This window comes from Bombus affinis, chromosome 11 (genome assembly GCF_024516045.1).
Source record: "Bombus affinis isolate iyBomAffi1 chromosome 11, iyBomAffi1.2, whole genome shotgun sequence".
Taxonomy (NCBI): Eukaryota; Metazoa; Arthropoda; class Insecta; order Hymenoptera; family Apidae; genus Bombus; species Bombus affinis.
Genome location: NC_066354.1, coordinates 10981180 through 10997230, shown reverse-complemented (window position 1 = coordinate 10997230; position 16051 = coordinate 10981180). Strand labels below are relative to the sequence as shown.

Genomic DNA, 16051 nt, shown 5'->3' with positions numbered 1-16051 from the left:
TACGTATAGTAGTACAGCGTGTAGTGTACGTTTCTTCTTCTTCTTCTTCTCTCTCTCTCTCTCTCTCTCTCTCTCTCTCTCTCTCTCTTGTAGTAAATAGATACACTAATGTGCGCAGAAAAAGTACCTGTAGAAATGATTTATATCTAATTGTCTACTTTTGATTGTTTTAGTTTCCATTAAGGATCGCATTAATGATAAGAAACTGAAACTTCTGGATTAACATTGTGATTCCAATATCGGTCGTGCTTTCCAAATTGTTTTATATCGAAACTGTTTATTTTCACGAAATCGAGTTAACAATATGATTTTCTTTCGATACAGTATATCTGTATATGTAATTCATTCTTATTTCTTATTTGCTCTTTCTTCTTCCGCGTTTTCTACGATCTAATCGATATCTCGATGGTTGATAGAATCGGTACATACATCTAGAAGCAAATTATCGCTTTCGATAAGCCCATTTGTTGTTTCACGAGTCGGCGATGACGTACCATGCGTTCCTTTATTTTTATCTTCAACGTTATTAGAGTCATTGCATTTTTCGAAAGAAAACAGACTCATTTCTCTCGCCAACTTCGTATCTGCTTCGCAGAGCGATGACGTTTGCACTTCTCTTTCGTCGATATCTGAAATTTCCTCTATAACGATAGGTTGCGGTGTATCATCGAGCGCTAATGGCTCACGAAGATCGTCGGCATCAGAATTTGAACTCGTTTCGACGAGTGGATCACTCTTGTCTTTGTCCGTTGTATCAACTTGCTCCAACACGCGTTTGCTGTGAATAACGATAGGAGACGACGCGTTCAAAGATAATTTACTCCAATTCGATTCGTTAATAAATAAACTCAAATTTTCGAAGATATCGATACCACGAGGGGCAGTGGTCGGAGAAAACTTATAACCGAAAAAAGGTATGTTGCGGACAATTCTTTTACATCCTCGATCTTCTGCATGCAGGTCAGTTGGAGAAGTAAAGCAATCATCCGTTTTTTCACGGTTTACAGGTTTTAAATCGTAAACGTTGATGGCGGAAGGACTTTTTGAAATTTCAATGAGAGGTAATGGTAAGGAATCGTGAAATTCTCCAGTGTGCCACAAATTGGCGATTCGTTTGCCCCTGTTTCCTTGATTTTCCAAAGATGCCATTTCTACTCGATCCTAAAGTGGGATAAAAAAAGCAACCTTGTCAAGATCATTATTGTAATTAGCTTAGATTTTGTATTATCTTTAAAAATTTATTGGCCGAATTGGAAGACCCCTTACTTGTTCAAAAATGAAACAAAAGTAGATGCATCTACGCAAGTATACGTACATTGTAGACGCGAGTCTCGATCCATAAAGTATATTGGTTAATTGCATCAAAGAATAACTTTGAAAAATTGTAATTTTAAAAGAACAAAATTCTTTCTAGTATCATAAAAGACGCGTAAAATATCTTTTCACGTATTTTAGAATAGAAAGAAAAGATACTTGCTTCTTTTCCTCCGTCGTCTTCTCTTGCTGTTTCTCCACTTCCTCCGCTTCTTCTTTCGTCTTCTTCGTTCTCATCGCCTGCTTGATTAGTGTCATCGTCGATCTTTTCTCGACGAGAAGATTCTTCGATTATTGCTTCAGGTGTTAATTCTTGTATAGATGGATGAAATTTAATTATAAAGTCGTCCGTCTGATTCGTGTTATTCGTCCGATGTTTAGAAGATGACGAGGCCATTAAATGGTCCAGTTCGAAAGGAATTGTCTCGGCATCTTTTTCAGCTACGTCGGTATTATCGGTAATGAAATTCTGTATTAATTCCCGTGCAATTTCTTCTTCCACGCGAAGAGACTGTTTTTCATCTTTGTTACGAACAAGCGAGCGACTCGTGTTATTAATACATTCATTACCTTGAAACTCTTCCTTCGAATATCTTTCGGTCTCGCTTTCAATTTTGGTTTGTTGACCTGCCGGCTCGATAAAATCTTTTACTCGATCGTTTCCCGAGGACAAAGCTTCACCGATGTCTACTTTTTCTTCAGAAGCTAAAGTGTCGAACGAGGATAAAGAAACGTTTTCACCTTCGCAAGAAGTAACATTATCATTTTCTTCTTCCGACTGATTATTAAGATTTTTCGAATCGCCCTTTTCGATCGTCGACGATATCGTTATGTCTTGTAACGAATCCAGATTTAACTCCGGTACTTTTGGTCCAGCTCCAACTTGTTCAAACGACAAAGAAAAATCACTCGAACGATCATCGAACGTTTCGCTTTCCTCTTCTCTTTCTTTCCTTGGAGTTTCTTTAGCAAGATCTTTCGATCGTGCATCGTCCTTATCGTCCATATTACTTCGTTCCCGATCCTCTTCTTGACTAGAACTTGCAAATTTTTCTTCGCATTCGATACTACTTTTATTTTCCATCGATTCGGCCGACTTTTCCGAAAAACGATCGTCGATGCTACGCTGGACGCCGACGTTAGAAAATTTGCCCCTATCGTTTTCTTCCTCCTCTTTGATATTTGCAAGATCTTCTTGATAAACAGACGCTCGATTGGCAGCATTTTTTATACCACGTAGAATGTGAGCATCGATGTTCGTTGTATAGTCGACAACGCTTCCTGGATGTATATATTCTCCGAATGGATTCTCGTCACGGTGATACTCTTCTCCAATCCCGTGCTTCGTCTGCTTTCTTTCGATATCGCAAGATGGGATCGGCTGGTTGAAAGGAACGCGAACCTCGTCGTTCGTACCCTCTTCGAGCTCAATTTTACAAACATCGTTATCATCGTCGTTGTCAACGATATTATCGGGTATAATTACGGTGGTTACAGATTCCGGTATTTCACTAGGGGAACCTTCGGTAAGGACGTAACAAGAAAGATCGATTCCTCTTTCTTTCGTAGAACGATCACGCGTATCTCGATCATCGCTATTATTGTTTTCATTAAGGAGAATTTCCGAGTTGTCAGAGTCAAGGTTGCAGTCTAAACTTTTTCCACTCGGCATTTCATCTCCCATCGAGTCAATCTCGATATTAGCGTCGCAATCTCTGTCATCCTCGTTGCTCGTTGGACTCTGACTTTCATCTGGATTTTTCTTCGTCCACTCGTCTCCTACGCTCGATACCTGCCCTTCGTATACGCAGTCTGGCTTCTCTCCGGATTCGAAATTTTCCAAAATCGAAAATTCATTCGAACGCTCCGGTACTACGAATTCATCGTCGATATCTTTTGGAATAGTCCGAGAACTGACCAACGTATTTTCGATGCTTCTCTCGACCGTTTCTATCTCGATTAATTTCCTTTCGAGCTCGTTCGGTCGATATCGTTCCTCCTCTTGCTTTCTCTCCTCGTCCTGGTCCTGATCCTCCTCTTCCTCTTTCCCGTTCTCCAAATGTTCCAACGAATCTGCCCTTTGACAGTGAGAAAGATCGATCGAATCGGGTGTTACGTTTAAGCTGTCTTTAAAAGTTTCCTCGATATCCGCCTCCCGAGCTGAATTTAAACATTGCTGAATAATTTCTACTTCTCCTAGAATTTGCCGTTTATCGATACCTTCCTCCATCGTATTCCCCGTCATAACAAGAATTCCATTTCCTTCGGACTTACTTCCACGAGGATATTCCCATGGGACCGTATCTACGTTCGCATTGCCATCTTTTAAATCCTCGTCTTTGCGTTCCTCTTCGATTGTTTTCGAATCGTGATCGAAAGTCGCACCTTCGATAGTTGCCGCTGGTTCAAGCTCTTTCTTCTCCGATTCCAGATCCTTGGCATTCCAATTCGAATTCGTTGGATCCTCGTAATCCTGACAGCATATCGTTTGTTCGTTCAACCGAGCATCCACCTCGTTTAACAAAGAGGGTAATTCGATCAAATTGCTTCCTCTCTTCGTCGACTTGGATCCATCGCTCGAGATCGGTGGCAATGTCAAATTACCCGTGCTATCCTTCCCGTCACATTCATGCACGTTGTTCCTTGTACATTTTGCAGAAGGTTGTCGCGTAACGACCGATGGAAGGACCACCGAGTTCGTTCCATCGTTGGTCAACTTTTTCATCGCATCCTCAAAAATTATGTTGCTCTCCGATGAATCGGATCGCGATCCCACGTTAATAAACGTCTCTTCCACTTCGTTGTCTTTCGATTCTCTCTCAATCTTCTTTCCCAATCGGGAATTTAATTTGCCATCGCCTCCTTTCGCGTTACCAAATTTCTCTTGCAATTTTTCCTGCTCTTTTCGCTCATCTTCGATCATAGTTTTCCATTGATCCTTTAAATTTCGACAGATTCTAGCCTCTGTCGGAACAATGTCTATGCCTACATCTTCGCTCGTACAAATGTCCTTAAAATACGCGCGATCTCTTTCGATTTGATCGGCACTTTTTTGTCGCCTCACTTTCTTCTCGTTTTTGTAACTTTTATCATCTAAAACAAATGTATAGAATTGTTCGTGATTTTCTTTAACTTCTCGACGCTTAATACGCTTTGCGAATATATTTCCGGCGGAGGAAGATCGAACGAATTGATGACAAGTAACTTGACTCGAAAATCGTGGTGAACGATGATCCGAGTAACCGAGAATTGATTTCTCCGTCTCTTTACCGTTTAATCCTCTATTCCAACCTTCTCTTCCAATTGTATTTTCGTGCTTCTTCAATCCTTTCACCGTCCTATTTATAGACCAACCACTTTTATTTGTCGCCTCTCCTTTTCTCCTCGATGGCACAGCTTTTTTCGTTGCATTTCTCGATGTCGTTAGTTCCTTCGCTTCCCTTATTGCCATCGTTTCTTCGATCGAGTTACCGTATTTACACCTACGAAAATAATCGTTACGATTTTCAGCATCACGATCGTTAACCAATTTATGTTTCAGTATTCTCGGAACGATTTCATCGGTACGTTCTTTATCCCTTAATTCCACCAATTCTGCGAAATGTTGGGCCGCGAACGCGTAAATGTTTCGAGGTCTTTGACGCAAAATTTCTCGTGCGAGTCCTTCAACCGCAGGAGCCAAACCTCGTGGTATTCGTGGTGCTATTATGTAGTCTATTTCCGACATTATCGTACTCGGTGTATCACTCGGTTCTCCTCGTATCTGTACTGTAATCGTTAGCTGTTACCCTTTATATGGAAATATGTAATTGCACAAATAAACACAACAGATACAAAGACAGAAAGACACTTAAGTTTTCGTTCGCGTCTCTCCTCCTTCTTACATTTTTCCTCAAAATCAATAAATAAAGAAAAATGTTTGTGATTGCCCGATGATGAAAGAAAAACTGCTCGCTATTTAGGGAAGATGCAAAATATAAGGAAACAGAAACACCAGAGTTACCGTGACTCACGTATCGAAAGCGAATATATGATTGTAAACTCTGTACACCTGTTTATTACGCATGCACGAAATCGATCGAATACGTATACATATGCTCTACGTTCTATCGCCATGGCTATAAGATTGCCAGAATATTAGTTTTCTTTAACATAAATTAACCGTCGAACAATTATGTATGCCGTTTAACGAATTCAAGTAGTTGGGAATTTATCTTTAAGGTCGGTGTTAACTTTATCGAAATAATTTTTATAAATAAATATCTTAATAACCTTAGCACTAAGCGAGCTATTTTCTACATAGGTATGTGTAAAATTGTTCGGGTATCATAACCAATAGCATTGTATATTTTCACTTGATTTCTTTGTCTCTGTCAGATCTTTTAAATTTGTAGCCTAACATTTTTCACTATACAAATTTTTAATATATGTAGCTAAAAAGTAGATTACTTTCACGATATTACACGCGCAACACGTTTTTATATATTATAAAATATTTGAACAACGGTCAACGTAGCTTTCGCTACCGACCAGTCGAGTCGTTTATCTTTTTTATGTGTCTTAAGAATATCACCCTGTTTCAAATCTGTAATTTAAGTAATTAATCGGTTTTATTATTTTGTTGTAAATTGATACAGAGCTATAAGCAACGAATAGTGCTTGTTTTCTTTTTCAACAAAGCCAAACGTTTTTATTTACACTTATATAGAGTAATAAATTCCAATTCAAGAGGATGCAGATTGATAGCAGGAATGATTAAAGAATGGAGAGGAGGGCCTAGGTCGATAGAAGCCATTTCTCCAAGAGAACAAGCAACGATGCGTTGATTGTCCCAACCTACACGAGCTAAACCCACTACGAGACTTGATTCCTCCAACGCTGTAAAACAACAAATTTCATTTTCCATGGATTCATTAGAGGCAGGATTATTTAGAAATGATACTTTTCTAGTATCTTACCTGATCTCTCCTTGGTTTCTTCACTTTTTTCTTCTATGACTTTTAATAATTGAGTAGCAGCTTCTGAGACACTCATAAACTGAGACGGCATATATTCTTTTTTCTTTTTAGTAATACTCTCTATCGTAGGCTCCTTTATTTTAATGTCTAATAAGCACAATGTATGTAGATCTCTCTGCCTATTTGAGATAATTTTCTCATAAAAACTATTTGGTTGCCAATCATTGTTCCAATAAGGGATAGAAACAGTTTCTCCAAAACGATATAATTGCAAACCGCAGCATCCAATTGCTGTCAAAATAGAGGAATTGTGAACAATCTTTACCTGAATCATGGAATAATAAAGACTTTTAATATCGGTTAATAAAATTCGTTTTATTAAACAAATTTTTCTAATATTTCTCTTATTTGCCTTTATGCCTTTCTCCCGAGCTCGTAGTATTAGGTCCGAATGTGTAGTGGCACCAAACGGATCACCTACCACCAAGAAAGCAACATTTTCCTTCTCATCCTTCGGCAATATTTCATCCGCATTACTCTCAACTAATTCTCTGTCTGCCTCCAGTATCGAACATCCGTAAAATCGTTCCTAATTTGTTGAAATATGCAATCGTTGGTCTCCTATTATCATTATTAATGTTAAACATTCAATTAATCAAGGAACCAGAGCTACCCTTGACTTTAATCTACCTACCAAATCTTTTAAGCTGGTAGACAAAATTGACGTGTACGACTCTAAATAGACACGATCGCACATTCGTATAATTTCGAGACCCTTTACAGTTACATCTGTCGAATCACCAAGACCTAATCCAATCACATGTAACATTTTTGTCACGTCTTCCTGAATTATTTGCACGATATCGTTTAATAAAAATCAATGTTTTGTTCAAATGACCGGTATAGGAAAATGAACAAGAAAGAAAAAATCGTAAACGTTTGTTGTTGATGATTTATGTCTTAACGATTGCCCAATGTAATAAGCAACAACGTGCAAAACTATCAAAGTAACTACATAGCCATGAGTAGGTAAGTATAGATGTATTACCTTATCGCTCTATATGTAGAAAAGCTATACTGTAGGGTACGTGTAGGGTATTTTACATTTATCCCTATTATTTTAACAAAAGTGACGTCAGATTCTATATATCCTATATATATATTTCTATATATATATTTATATATATATATTTTATATATCCTATATTTTATATATATATATTTCTATATATCCTCAGAGCTAATATTATTCGTATGCGCGATGTCTGTGCGCGGACGTAATGATAACATCGAAGTGATCGTTTAATTGCTCATTAAACTATGTGCTGCTTACAATAGCGATTGTGTTATAAATATTCATTTGTATCGATATTTAATCAAACGTGATCGAGACACACATCTAATCAAAATATAGTGTGTGTATACATATCCTTAAGAGCTTTTTAATCATTATCGCGAGCTAGTATACCGAAGAGGTTAATTTATAGTCTGCCTAACAGAACGAGGCAGTAATCGTAAACAAAAGTTAATTGGTACGGCTACAACTATTGGGTGCCGACTAATGAAACTCGAGTTTTAAAATTATCTTTACGGTTACTGCCTCGTCTCGTTGGACCGACTATACATTTCATTTCTATCTATGTATTAATACTGCAATTTATGCTGCCTCCAAAATCATAACTCAGATATACTGTGTAAGTAGATACGATATGGGAAAAAGAGGATGCTCCATAAAGCCCCTTCTGTCCTTGTCTTGCATGCACACTAACATCGCAAAAAGAGGCTTCTGTGTAGTTTTCTTTCTTTTCCTATATCATTTTTTCAAATCGCTCACGCACTCTATCTTCATATGTCTATGGTATGAACGCGTTTTTCAATTATATGTTCTATTTGTAGTCTGTTTAATAATCGCGTCTACGTTATTTTTTATTACTATTATTATCATGTTATTTTTCATATTAACGCTTCACACACTTGACCACTATCTTCAGTACATTATTTGACAGTACACTTCTTCTATTTTCAGTGCTTATATCAGTGCTAGTATCAGTAAAATAGAAGAATGGCATTGCAACGTACATTTGTTGCATTACAAATTGTCAACGATTTAAAGAAAATAAATGGAAAAATGAAATTACATTTTCGATCAAGAACAACAACACCTTCAGGTGCTATTCTACCAGAACCAAAAAGAACACCTTTCGGTTTTTTGGGTGTTATCTGCAGTGTTATGACAGGTCTAGTCATAGGAGCTACTTTAAGTAAAATGATGGCTAACTTTCTCGAAGAGAAAGAATTGTTCATACCTTCGGATGATGATGACGACGATGATTAATTTACTTTCGGTATGCAAATTAATTAAGGCAAAGATTTAAGTTATTCTTATCAAACTTCTACATCTTATGTTCTTCATATCGAGCCTCGGTCCAAACTTTTGCATGTGTCCCTAAAACGTACTTTGCATAAACAAGTTTCTTATTGTTCCTCCATAATCATGTTTCGTTCAATGTTATCGTTTAATCTTTGCTTGTGAGGAAATAGACTTCTTCCATGTCTATACATTGTTTTCTGTTTCAAGATCTATGACAATGAGATATGGAAAGATATAAGATGATGTAACATGTCTGACAGCAGCACATGTTTTACATATATAAATATCACAGTAAATCAAATATACATGGTGCTTTCAATTTTCTTCTTAGACTTTTACTTGCACGATTCAAGTAATGTATTGTTTATTATGAACTTTTGCTGGAAGGCAAACTTATTTTGTACATACCTACATGTATGTCTAAATGTATTCCTTTAAAATGCATATAGGAAATGTATATACCTAGGTGTACAGACATACAGATATTTTGTAAATATTGTTTCAATGGATTGCAAAATAAACACAATGCAAAGAAACAAGCTCTGGGTATATTTAATGGTTTCAAACATTACAATATTCCTTAACATTAGAAAGTTACTTTTTGTGTTTATAACAACCTATTAAATTTGCATCATCAGTACTTCATCGATATTCGTTAATTTCGTTTCGAAATTTGGTTCGTTGATAAACGTTATTGGGATAATAAGAGCAGGAACATATTATTGAATATTTTATTGAGGTGGTCTTTTGTGTGAACTCCAGCCATGGAAACATTTGGTGAATCTTCGAGATTCTTTTCCTTTCGCTGTTAAATACAATTTACGTGGCCTGTCTGGCTGTTTTACTCGTAAATGTTGGATGTATACCTAAAAATTATTGTGATTAAATTATTTATCTTTATTTAGGAATTTTACAAATCGGATATTTTTACAATTCATTCAATCCATTTTTACCTGAGCAGATTTATATGCCAATTTAATTTCTACCTCTGAACATCGACTGCCTAACCATAAAAATACTTGTTCGCCATTATCAAGTATCATAATATCGTCATCTGCTAAATCATCCTGGAACAGTATTAATTGATTATAAATCTATTATATATATTATATACATATATAACTTCGCTCTCACTAACACAAACGTAAGTTAGTAAATTTATCGTATACTTGACAAAAATCGGTGCATTTCTCGCTGATCGTGAAATATCCCTTTTCATTCGAGCATCTGAACAGTCTCGTATAATTCATGTATTCTGCATCGATATCATATGGCTTTCTTCCACCAAGAGCTACCCAAAAAAAGTTATCTGGTTCTTCACCTTCGTTTAAAACTTGTAAACTTATCCATGGCTGTCAATTTCATTTGATAATACAAATCAGATTATACATTTACTAGTTGAAACAGACATGGTACAGTAAATGATAAACGTACGTTATTAAACATTTCTTCGGCGATTTCTTGAATCAAACGAGCTTCCTCGATGTCTGCTTTAGAACCAATCCAGGCGTATACTATTCCCGTTTCATCGTCGTTATTGAACGGTACGTTTAAAATGTAGCTGTGGAATAACGGCATGTACATGATTAGATTTAAATATTGGTAAAGTAAAGCAATAAAGATGAAGTAATTTTTTCAAAAAGAAAAAGAAGAAAGACAGAAAAAGCCTTTATTTTAACAATCTTACCAAAATGAAGAGTTCAATAACGTAGAATCAGCCGGTATTTGTATCAGCCTGGTACACAATGCACTTCCATTACTCCTTAAGTGATAGAATTCAACCTTGTTACTACCAGAAGCTTTAGGCTGTTTACGCTTGCCATGATGAACAATAAATTTTCGTTTGAAATATGCCAAGAACTTTAAATTTTCTTGTTGTTGATGAGTTCTAACTACTTCCAAATTCTCACCAAATAAAGATTTAAACTTTTTCTGTAAACTGGAGGCAAATACCTTTCATTAATACTTTATCAGTATTATTCATATGTTCAAATCATTTTGTCTTTTCAATTGCAATAGTAATTATTTGTGCGCAATTAATAATAATTAAAAAGACGATTTTCCTCGCGCACCTAAATGTAAATGTCAGCCATCCCATATTTCCCGCATCTCGCCCTTGCCAGAAATATACGGTACACTGATAATCCTCTTCGAATTGCTCATCGCCATCTTCATTTTCTGTTGTATCTAATGGCTAAAATGGGAAAACGTATCATCAATGATAAAATAAAGGTCTGCTCAAAGTCGATTTAAAGAATGCACAAATTATTACGTACCATCCAGTAACGACATAAAAATACGTAACAATCACCACTATAAAAATGACCTAATTCTTCTTCCGGTAATCGTACAAACTTTTTTCCTTCTAAAACCAACGCTTCCATTCCCTCTAAATCATCGTTCCATTCCGACATCAGTTGTTGAGCTTCCGTAAATGACATAGGCGGTTGTCTAGGCATGAAGAGTGCGGCTAAATCCGCCTGCCGAAACAAAATTATTTCACTGGTTTTGGTAGGAGAACGGGTAAGGGGACGGAGCTCGCGTTATTTTGCGAATCGTTTATAGTCTTCATTTTTTTATTTCGCGTACCTTCGTTTCTTGTTGCTTCGCCCATTTAGTAAGGTCTGCCCCAGTTTTGGCGACTGATTCGGCAGTTCTAGTAAAGTCAACTGCTATAACTTCATCCCATCCAGAAAATTTGCATTTGAAGATCTAATTAGAGAAAAGAAAGATATTGTTATAAACTTTCTCTCTCTTTCCCTCTTCCTCACACTTTTCTCTCGCTTTCTCTCAATACAGTCAACCAAATCTTCTGTATTCCTATCTCAAGTTCATCAATTTTGTACCTGCGACTCAGTTCCCTCTTGTAACCTGGTTACCATTGCGTATTCTGGTCGTTCTATCATGTTAAATAATTCTTGAGAAAGTTTAACAGCCGCTGCTCGTACTAGTCTTGTAGATTTTTTACCAAACCTATACACACACACAAACATATAGCAATTGAAGCATGCACATTGGTGAGTTCATACTGTTCAATATTTTGATATATTAGAAGTTTTCAGTATGTACCAAACGTAAACATCTACATGACAATCCAATATATAAACATTGCGATTGTTTAAAAGCGTGTTGGTTAGTTTCCCATGAGGTACTTCGACTTGTGGCAATTCCAAATATCCCATACCAAGTTGTACTTGATACAGACGTGGCGCAAGTGGTACAAAATTTGCATCCACATGTTCCTATAATGAGAAACATTAAAACAATAGATTAGTCTGGCTGTAAATAAGATCACGTAGCGTTTGCGAGGTAGATTTCTAGGCGCGTAACCATGCCTTAAAAACAATTCAACTCAAACAACTTACGGCAATCGGTGGCAGGTGCGAAATATCTTTGACGTTTAAACATGTTAAAAAATCATCCGACTCTGTATTCATAATTTCTGTCATGATCTCTGCTTTATTCTTTCTTTCATTTTTATTGATCTTCTCAGCCATTAATCTCGCTTTTGACTTCAGTGTACTCTTCGCTTTTTTACCGTACCATATGAAGATCTTGTTGCCAGTATCTAAGACGAATACGAAACCCGGATCCAAGGAATCACAACGAACAGGGACCGGTTCTAAATGGATGGAAGCACCGGCAGCATGAACCCTATACAATCGTGTTATCGATGGCTGGTATGCGCCAACCGAATCGAAAGCAAACACGTTGAACAATAATATGGCAAGGTAAAAACATATGGTAAGATATAGTTAGAAAAGTAAGTAAATACTGTAAATTCAAATTCAACAATACAAACCGTATCTTCGACTGTATAGAAACCGGACGAGGTACGACCTCCTTCGATATATGTAATGCCAGACTCGAACAACATTAGAAATTCATCCGATTCTTCGCCTTGTTCTTCTCTGATTGTACGACATTGCGCGCCCAGATAATTACGTAGATTTACTGCGTGAATTGCAGCACAAGCTCTTTTATCCAACTATAAAGTGTTATACATCGATTTGAAAAACGTGACACATTTTCAAGAACTGTTCCTTGCACGTTGCTATATCGTATACCGATCGATTATTTCAAACATACATTATATATATTATTATATACTCACTGTAGCTTTCTCCCCTATCCAGAAATAAATGGCCCAAACTAAAGATCCAGCTTCATCTATTTCAGTCTTTAAAACAATGTAGCAATCGCCTTCATAGAACTTTCCATGTGCCACTTCTTCTATTTCATTAGGCAAAAAATTCTCTATTTCCCAGACAGATAAACCAGGAACCTGACCAGCATCTTCATCGAAAAATTCGGAATAATCCAGTGGTGGTTTTTCCAAAGTTTCATCCCATCGTTTGGGTCTTGAAAGCGAAAGTAAAATAAAAAAGACAAGAAACCCGAAATTACCGAATAATTAATCGATCTCTTATAATGCATAAAAACGAATTCTTGTAATGCATATTTTCTACCTACTTCAACGATTCTGCTTTTGATTCTTCGCATTCTTTGTCTTTATTTTTCTCCTTTGCTATATCTTTCATACCCTAAAGAAGAAAGAGAAAATTAATCGATTCAAATTCCTTGCCTTTTTCGTTTATTTTCGTAATATACCTTCAATATCTTGGCCTGATCTTGATCAGCTTCCTCTTGGTCTCGTCTTCTTCTCAGTCTCATTTTGCGAGCTATTGGATCCTTGCTACCTGAAATATAAGAAATAAACTGTTAGATACGATTATGAGAAATTAAACAGTGCTCATAGTATGATCATTCATGATCAAAATAATTGAATATATAAGTTTAATATCGCTTATAATTAATTACTTATGATTGCTCAGTGTAAATCACGATCTGGTGTACATATAGTATATTGTGAGTAAGAACAGACTTACCAGCAGTTTGAATAGGCGTAGGTACATTAGCGCCAGCAAGCCGCAATTGATGTTGTAGGGAAAAATCGATGTTATAAAACTCAATGCCGGAACCTTTTTGTACTTCCATTGGTTTTGGCGGCATTACTAAATTCGGATTATCTCTCAGATCAAGTTGTTCTAAATCGGTAAGAAGATGAATAGCATCTGGTACGGTAATCAACCGATTAGACGATAATATTAATTTCTTTAACGATCCACACCTGAGGAAGGAATACGTGCATTTATGATGCTCGTGGTACTTATGAGAAGTACTTATTACATTAATTTATTTCAAAGAAGCATTTGAAAAGGAAAGTTAATCGGTGTACCTGCATAAACCTTCGGGTATCATTTCTAAACGATTATTAGCTGCTGAAAATACTTGCAACGAAGATAGTTTGCCAATGCCTGAAGGAATACCTTCGAAATCTAACTGATTATCGTTCAAATATAATCTCCTGAGAGTAACGATTTTACATAGAGAGGCAGGTATCGCGGACAATTTATTACGACATATATTTAATGTTTCCAATTTTGTCCAAAGTTCTGAAATAAAAATGTTGCGATGCGTTCATCGTGCATACATTGACAAGAGATATGCAATAATTATAGAATTGATGTCGCGATAGATAAACCTACCGATTGCTGTTGACAATTCTGTTATTTGATTATCACTTAAATTCAGGCGACGTAAATTCAACAGAGAATAAAGTGCATCTGGTACCCGGGGTAAGTTGTTTTGAGATAAATCAAGTTCTTGCAGATTTGTCAAGGTCTCCAAACTTGATGGAATATTGTTTAATGTCCTTTGCGTGTCGCACATCTGTAGGGCCATTAAATTCATCAAGGATGGCAATTGTCTGAGTGAAAAAAGAATAAACAATGTCGTATTTGAAAACTCAACAATGGTTTGTCATATTGATCTCATTTACTATACCTTAATTGAAAGTGTCCTAATGGATTATGATTCAGGTTTAAAGTTTGTAAATTTGCTAAGCGACGAGTTTGTGGTGGTAGCGTTTCCAACTTATTATTGCTAAGATCCAAAAATAGCAGATCAGTTAGGTGAATGAACAATGTATTAGGGATTGTTTCAATGCTGAAAAGACAATAATAGGATTATTCATTACTGACCATGCAACTGTCTAACAATTTGTATATGTAACACTCACTGATTGTGACTTAAATTTAGATTTAACAAAGATCGAGCTCTTTCCAGTCCTTCTGGTACTTCCTTTAGATTATTATGACTCAAATCCAATGTGGTTAATTCTTCCAGATGAAATAATTCTGCTGGAATACCACTTGATTTAATATTATTACGTCTTATGTTCAATGTGCGAAGACAACAGAGTTCCGTCAATTCTCCATATAAGCGTTCCAGTCTGTTCTTAACTAATGAAAGGTGTTCCTGTTTTTGGAAAAAAAGAAAAATTTAATTTTTATTATTTATATTTCACCAAACTATCAATAAGAACCTCGATCATGATAGCTTCATCCTGAACTTTGTGCACACTTAAAAAATAAATGTCCATACGCAGACAGCTTTACCAGCTTCAACAATTTGCCCATTTCTTCTGGAATCTCAGTCAAGTTGGTTTCATCCAATTTCAGCCATTGTATACCAGTCATTAACCGTACAGATTCTGGAAATTTGCCACCCTGTAAAATGCAAAATTGTAACAGTTGAAAACTATATTTCTAAAAGGAAATAATTACTTACACTAAAATCGTTGCTGCTAAAATCAACTCCTCGTACAAAGGGTAATACTCCTGTGTTTGCCATCCTGATCAAGTTCGAGAGGACGTTTTTGTGATTTTATAAATCCTATTTACGTTACGTTCGACGCTTGTAAATCTATATGTAACAGACACGTAATACATAAGCGTACAGAAAAATATTTAGATATAAAAATATATCTCATGCGCTCAAGCACTCAAAAATTTTGTTTAAGTACAACGAACGTCGAAGATTATACAAATAAAAATTATGCACAATTATTAAGAATAGAATATGGAAAATACTTTAAAATGTTACAATTTCTTGAACTTCCAATGTAAAGACGGTTGACATCTATTACATTTATCGATATTTCCAAAAATTGTATAATCGTTTCAGAAAATTAGCTTTGCATACTAAAGAATACGAACATCGTTTATACGTTCATTGAAATACTGTTGGTGACATGACACGAACAAAATACTGAATTTCTATCGATAAGATCCATGCAATGACTAATGACATACAGTTCTATTTAATAGTGTATGAAACGAATGAGAAAGAGAGAGAGAGAGAGAGAGAGAGAGAAAGTTAGAAACGAAAGGACGAATTAATTTTTTATCTCTTCCTATTTTAGATTATCTTTTTTACTCAATGTAATTATGTTTCTGAATATTATTATATATTTATAAAAGCATAAATAGAAATATACAATGCATCTATATATTCTCAGGGACTATATAGAGATTTATACCCTAAAAATTATCTAGGGACTTTT

General features: G+C 36.0%; 4 protein-coding genes across 13 annotated transcripts; 1 reads left to right on the top strand and 3 right to left on the bottom strand.

The window, feature by feature from the left end:
- Positions 1 to 1390: 1390 nt before the first annotated feature.
- On the bottom strand, positions 1391 to 5722 carry LOC126922332 (uncharacterized). Its single transcript, XM_050734813.1, has one exon. The coding sequence runs from the start codon at positions 5039 to 5041 to the stop codon at positions 1391 to 1393; it is 3651 nt and encodes a 1216-aa protein (XP_050590770.1). The 5' UTR covers positions 5042 to 5722.
- A 183-nt stretch (positions 5723 to 5905) lies between these two features.
- Positions 5906 to 7330, bottom strand: LOC126922279 (diphthine methyl ester synthase). Of its 2 annotated transcripts, none has more exons than XM_050734761.1 (4): positions 6967 to 7330; positions 6754 to 6861; positions 6273 to 6597; positions 5906 to 6192 (listed from the first exon to the last, which is right to left on the bottom strand). In XM_050734761.1, exons 1-4 carry the CDS (start codon positions 7099 to 7101, stop codon positions 6005 to 6007), a joined length of 756 nt encoding a protein of 251 aa, XP_050590718.1. In that variant the 5' UTR covers positions 7102 to 7330; the 3' UTR covers positions 5906 to 6004. The 2 variants fall into 2 exon arrangements, with proteins under 2 accessions (XP_050590718.1, XP_050590717.1); XM_050734760.1 differs by having other exon boundaries at positions 6685 to 6861; positions 6967 to 7326.
- Positions 7331 to 7516: 186 nt separating this feature from the next.
- On the top strand, positions 7517 to 12800 carry LOC126922195 (essential MCU regulator, mitochondrial). 5 transcript variants are annotated; one of them, XR_007712677.1, is made up of 4 exons: positions 7517 to 7966; positions 8299 to 8617; positions 12209 to 12387; positions 12465 to 12800. XR_007712677.1 is itself a non-coding variant. In XM_050734551.1 (3 exons), exon 2 carries the CDS (start codon positions 8335 to 8337, stop codon positions 8605 to 8607), a length of 273 nt encoding a protein of 90 aa, XP_050590508.1. In that variant the 5' UTR covers positions 7519 to 7687; positions 8299 to 8334; the 3' UTR covers positions 8608 to 8617; positions 8851 to 9182. The 5 variants fall into 5 exon arrangements, 2 of the variants coding, with proteins under 2 accessions (XP_050590508.1, XP_050590507.1); XR_007712676.1 differs by having other exon boundaries at positions 12162 to 12374; XR_007712675.1 differs by having other exon boundaries at positions 12162 to 12387.
- Positions 9176 to 15839, bottom strand: LOC126922192 (protein flightless-1). Of its 5 annotated transcripts, none has more exons than XM_050734543.1 (23): positions 15705 to 15839; positions 15277 to 15411; positions 15105 to 15215; positions 14726 to 14964; positions 14491 to 14652; positions 14193 to 14413; positions 13883 to 14099; positions 13533 to 13774; positions 13255 to 13343; positions 13117 to 13187; positions 12758 to 13004; positions 12446 to 12631; positions 12009 to 12320; positions 11713 to 11885; positions 11490 to 11616; positions 11233 to 11355; positions 10920 to 11123; positions 10716 to 10837; positions 10331 to 10582; positions 10078 to 10204; positions 9813 to 9995; positions 9597 to 9710; positions 9176 to 9509 (listed from the first exon to the last, which is right to left on the bottom strand). In XM_050734543.1, the coding sequence occupies exons 2-23, from the start codon at positions 15337 to 15339 to the stop codon at positions 9375 to 9377; spliced, it is 3720 nt and encodes a 1239-aa protein (XP_050590500.1). In that variant the 5' UTR covers positions 15340 to 15411; positions 15705 to 15839; the 3' UTR covers positions 9176 to 9374. The 5 variants fall into 5 exon arrangements, 4 of the variants coding, with proteins under 4 accessions (XP_050590500.1, XP_050590499.1, XP_050590501.1 ...); XM_050734542.1 differs by having other exon boundaries at positions 15579 to 15738; XM_050734544.1 differs by lacking the exon at positions 15705 to 15839 and adding an exon at positions 15592 to 15610.
- Between the last annotated feature and the right edge of the window lie 212 nt (positions 15840 to 16051).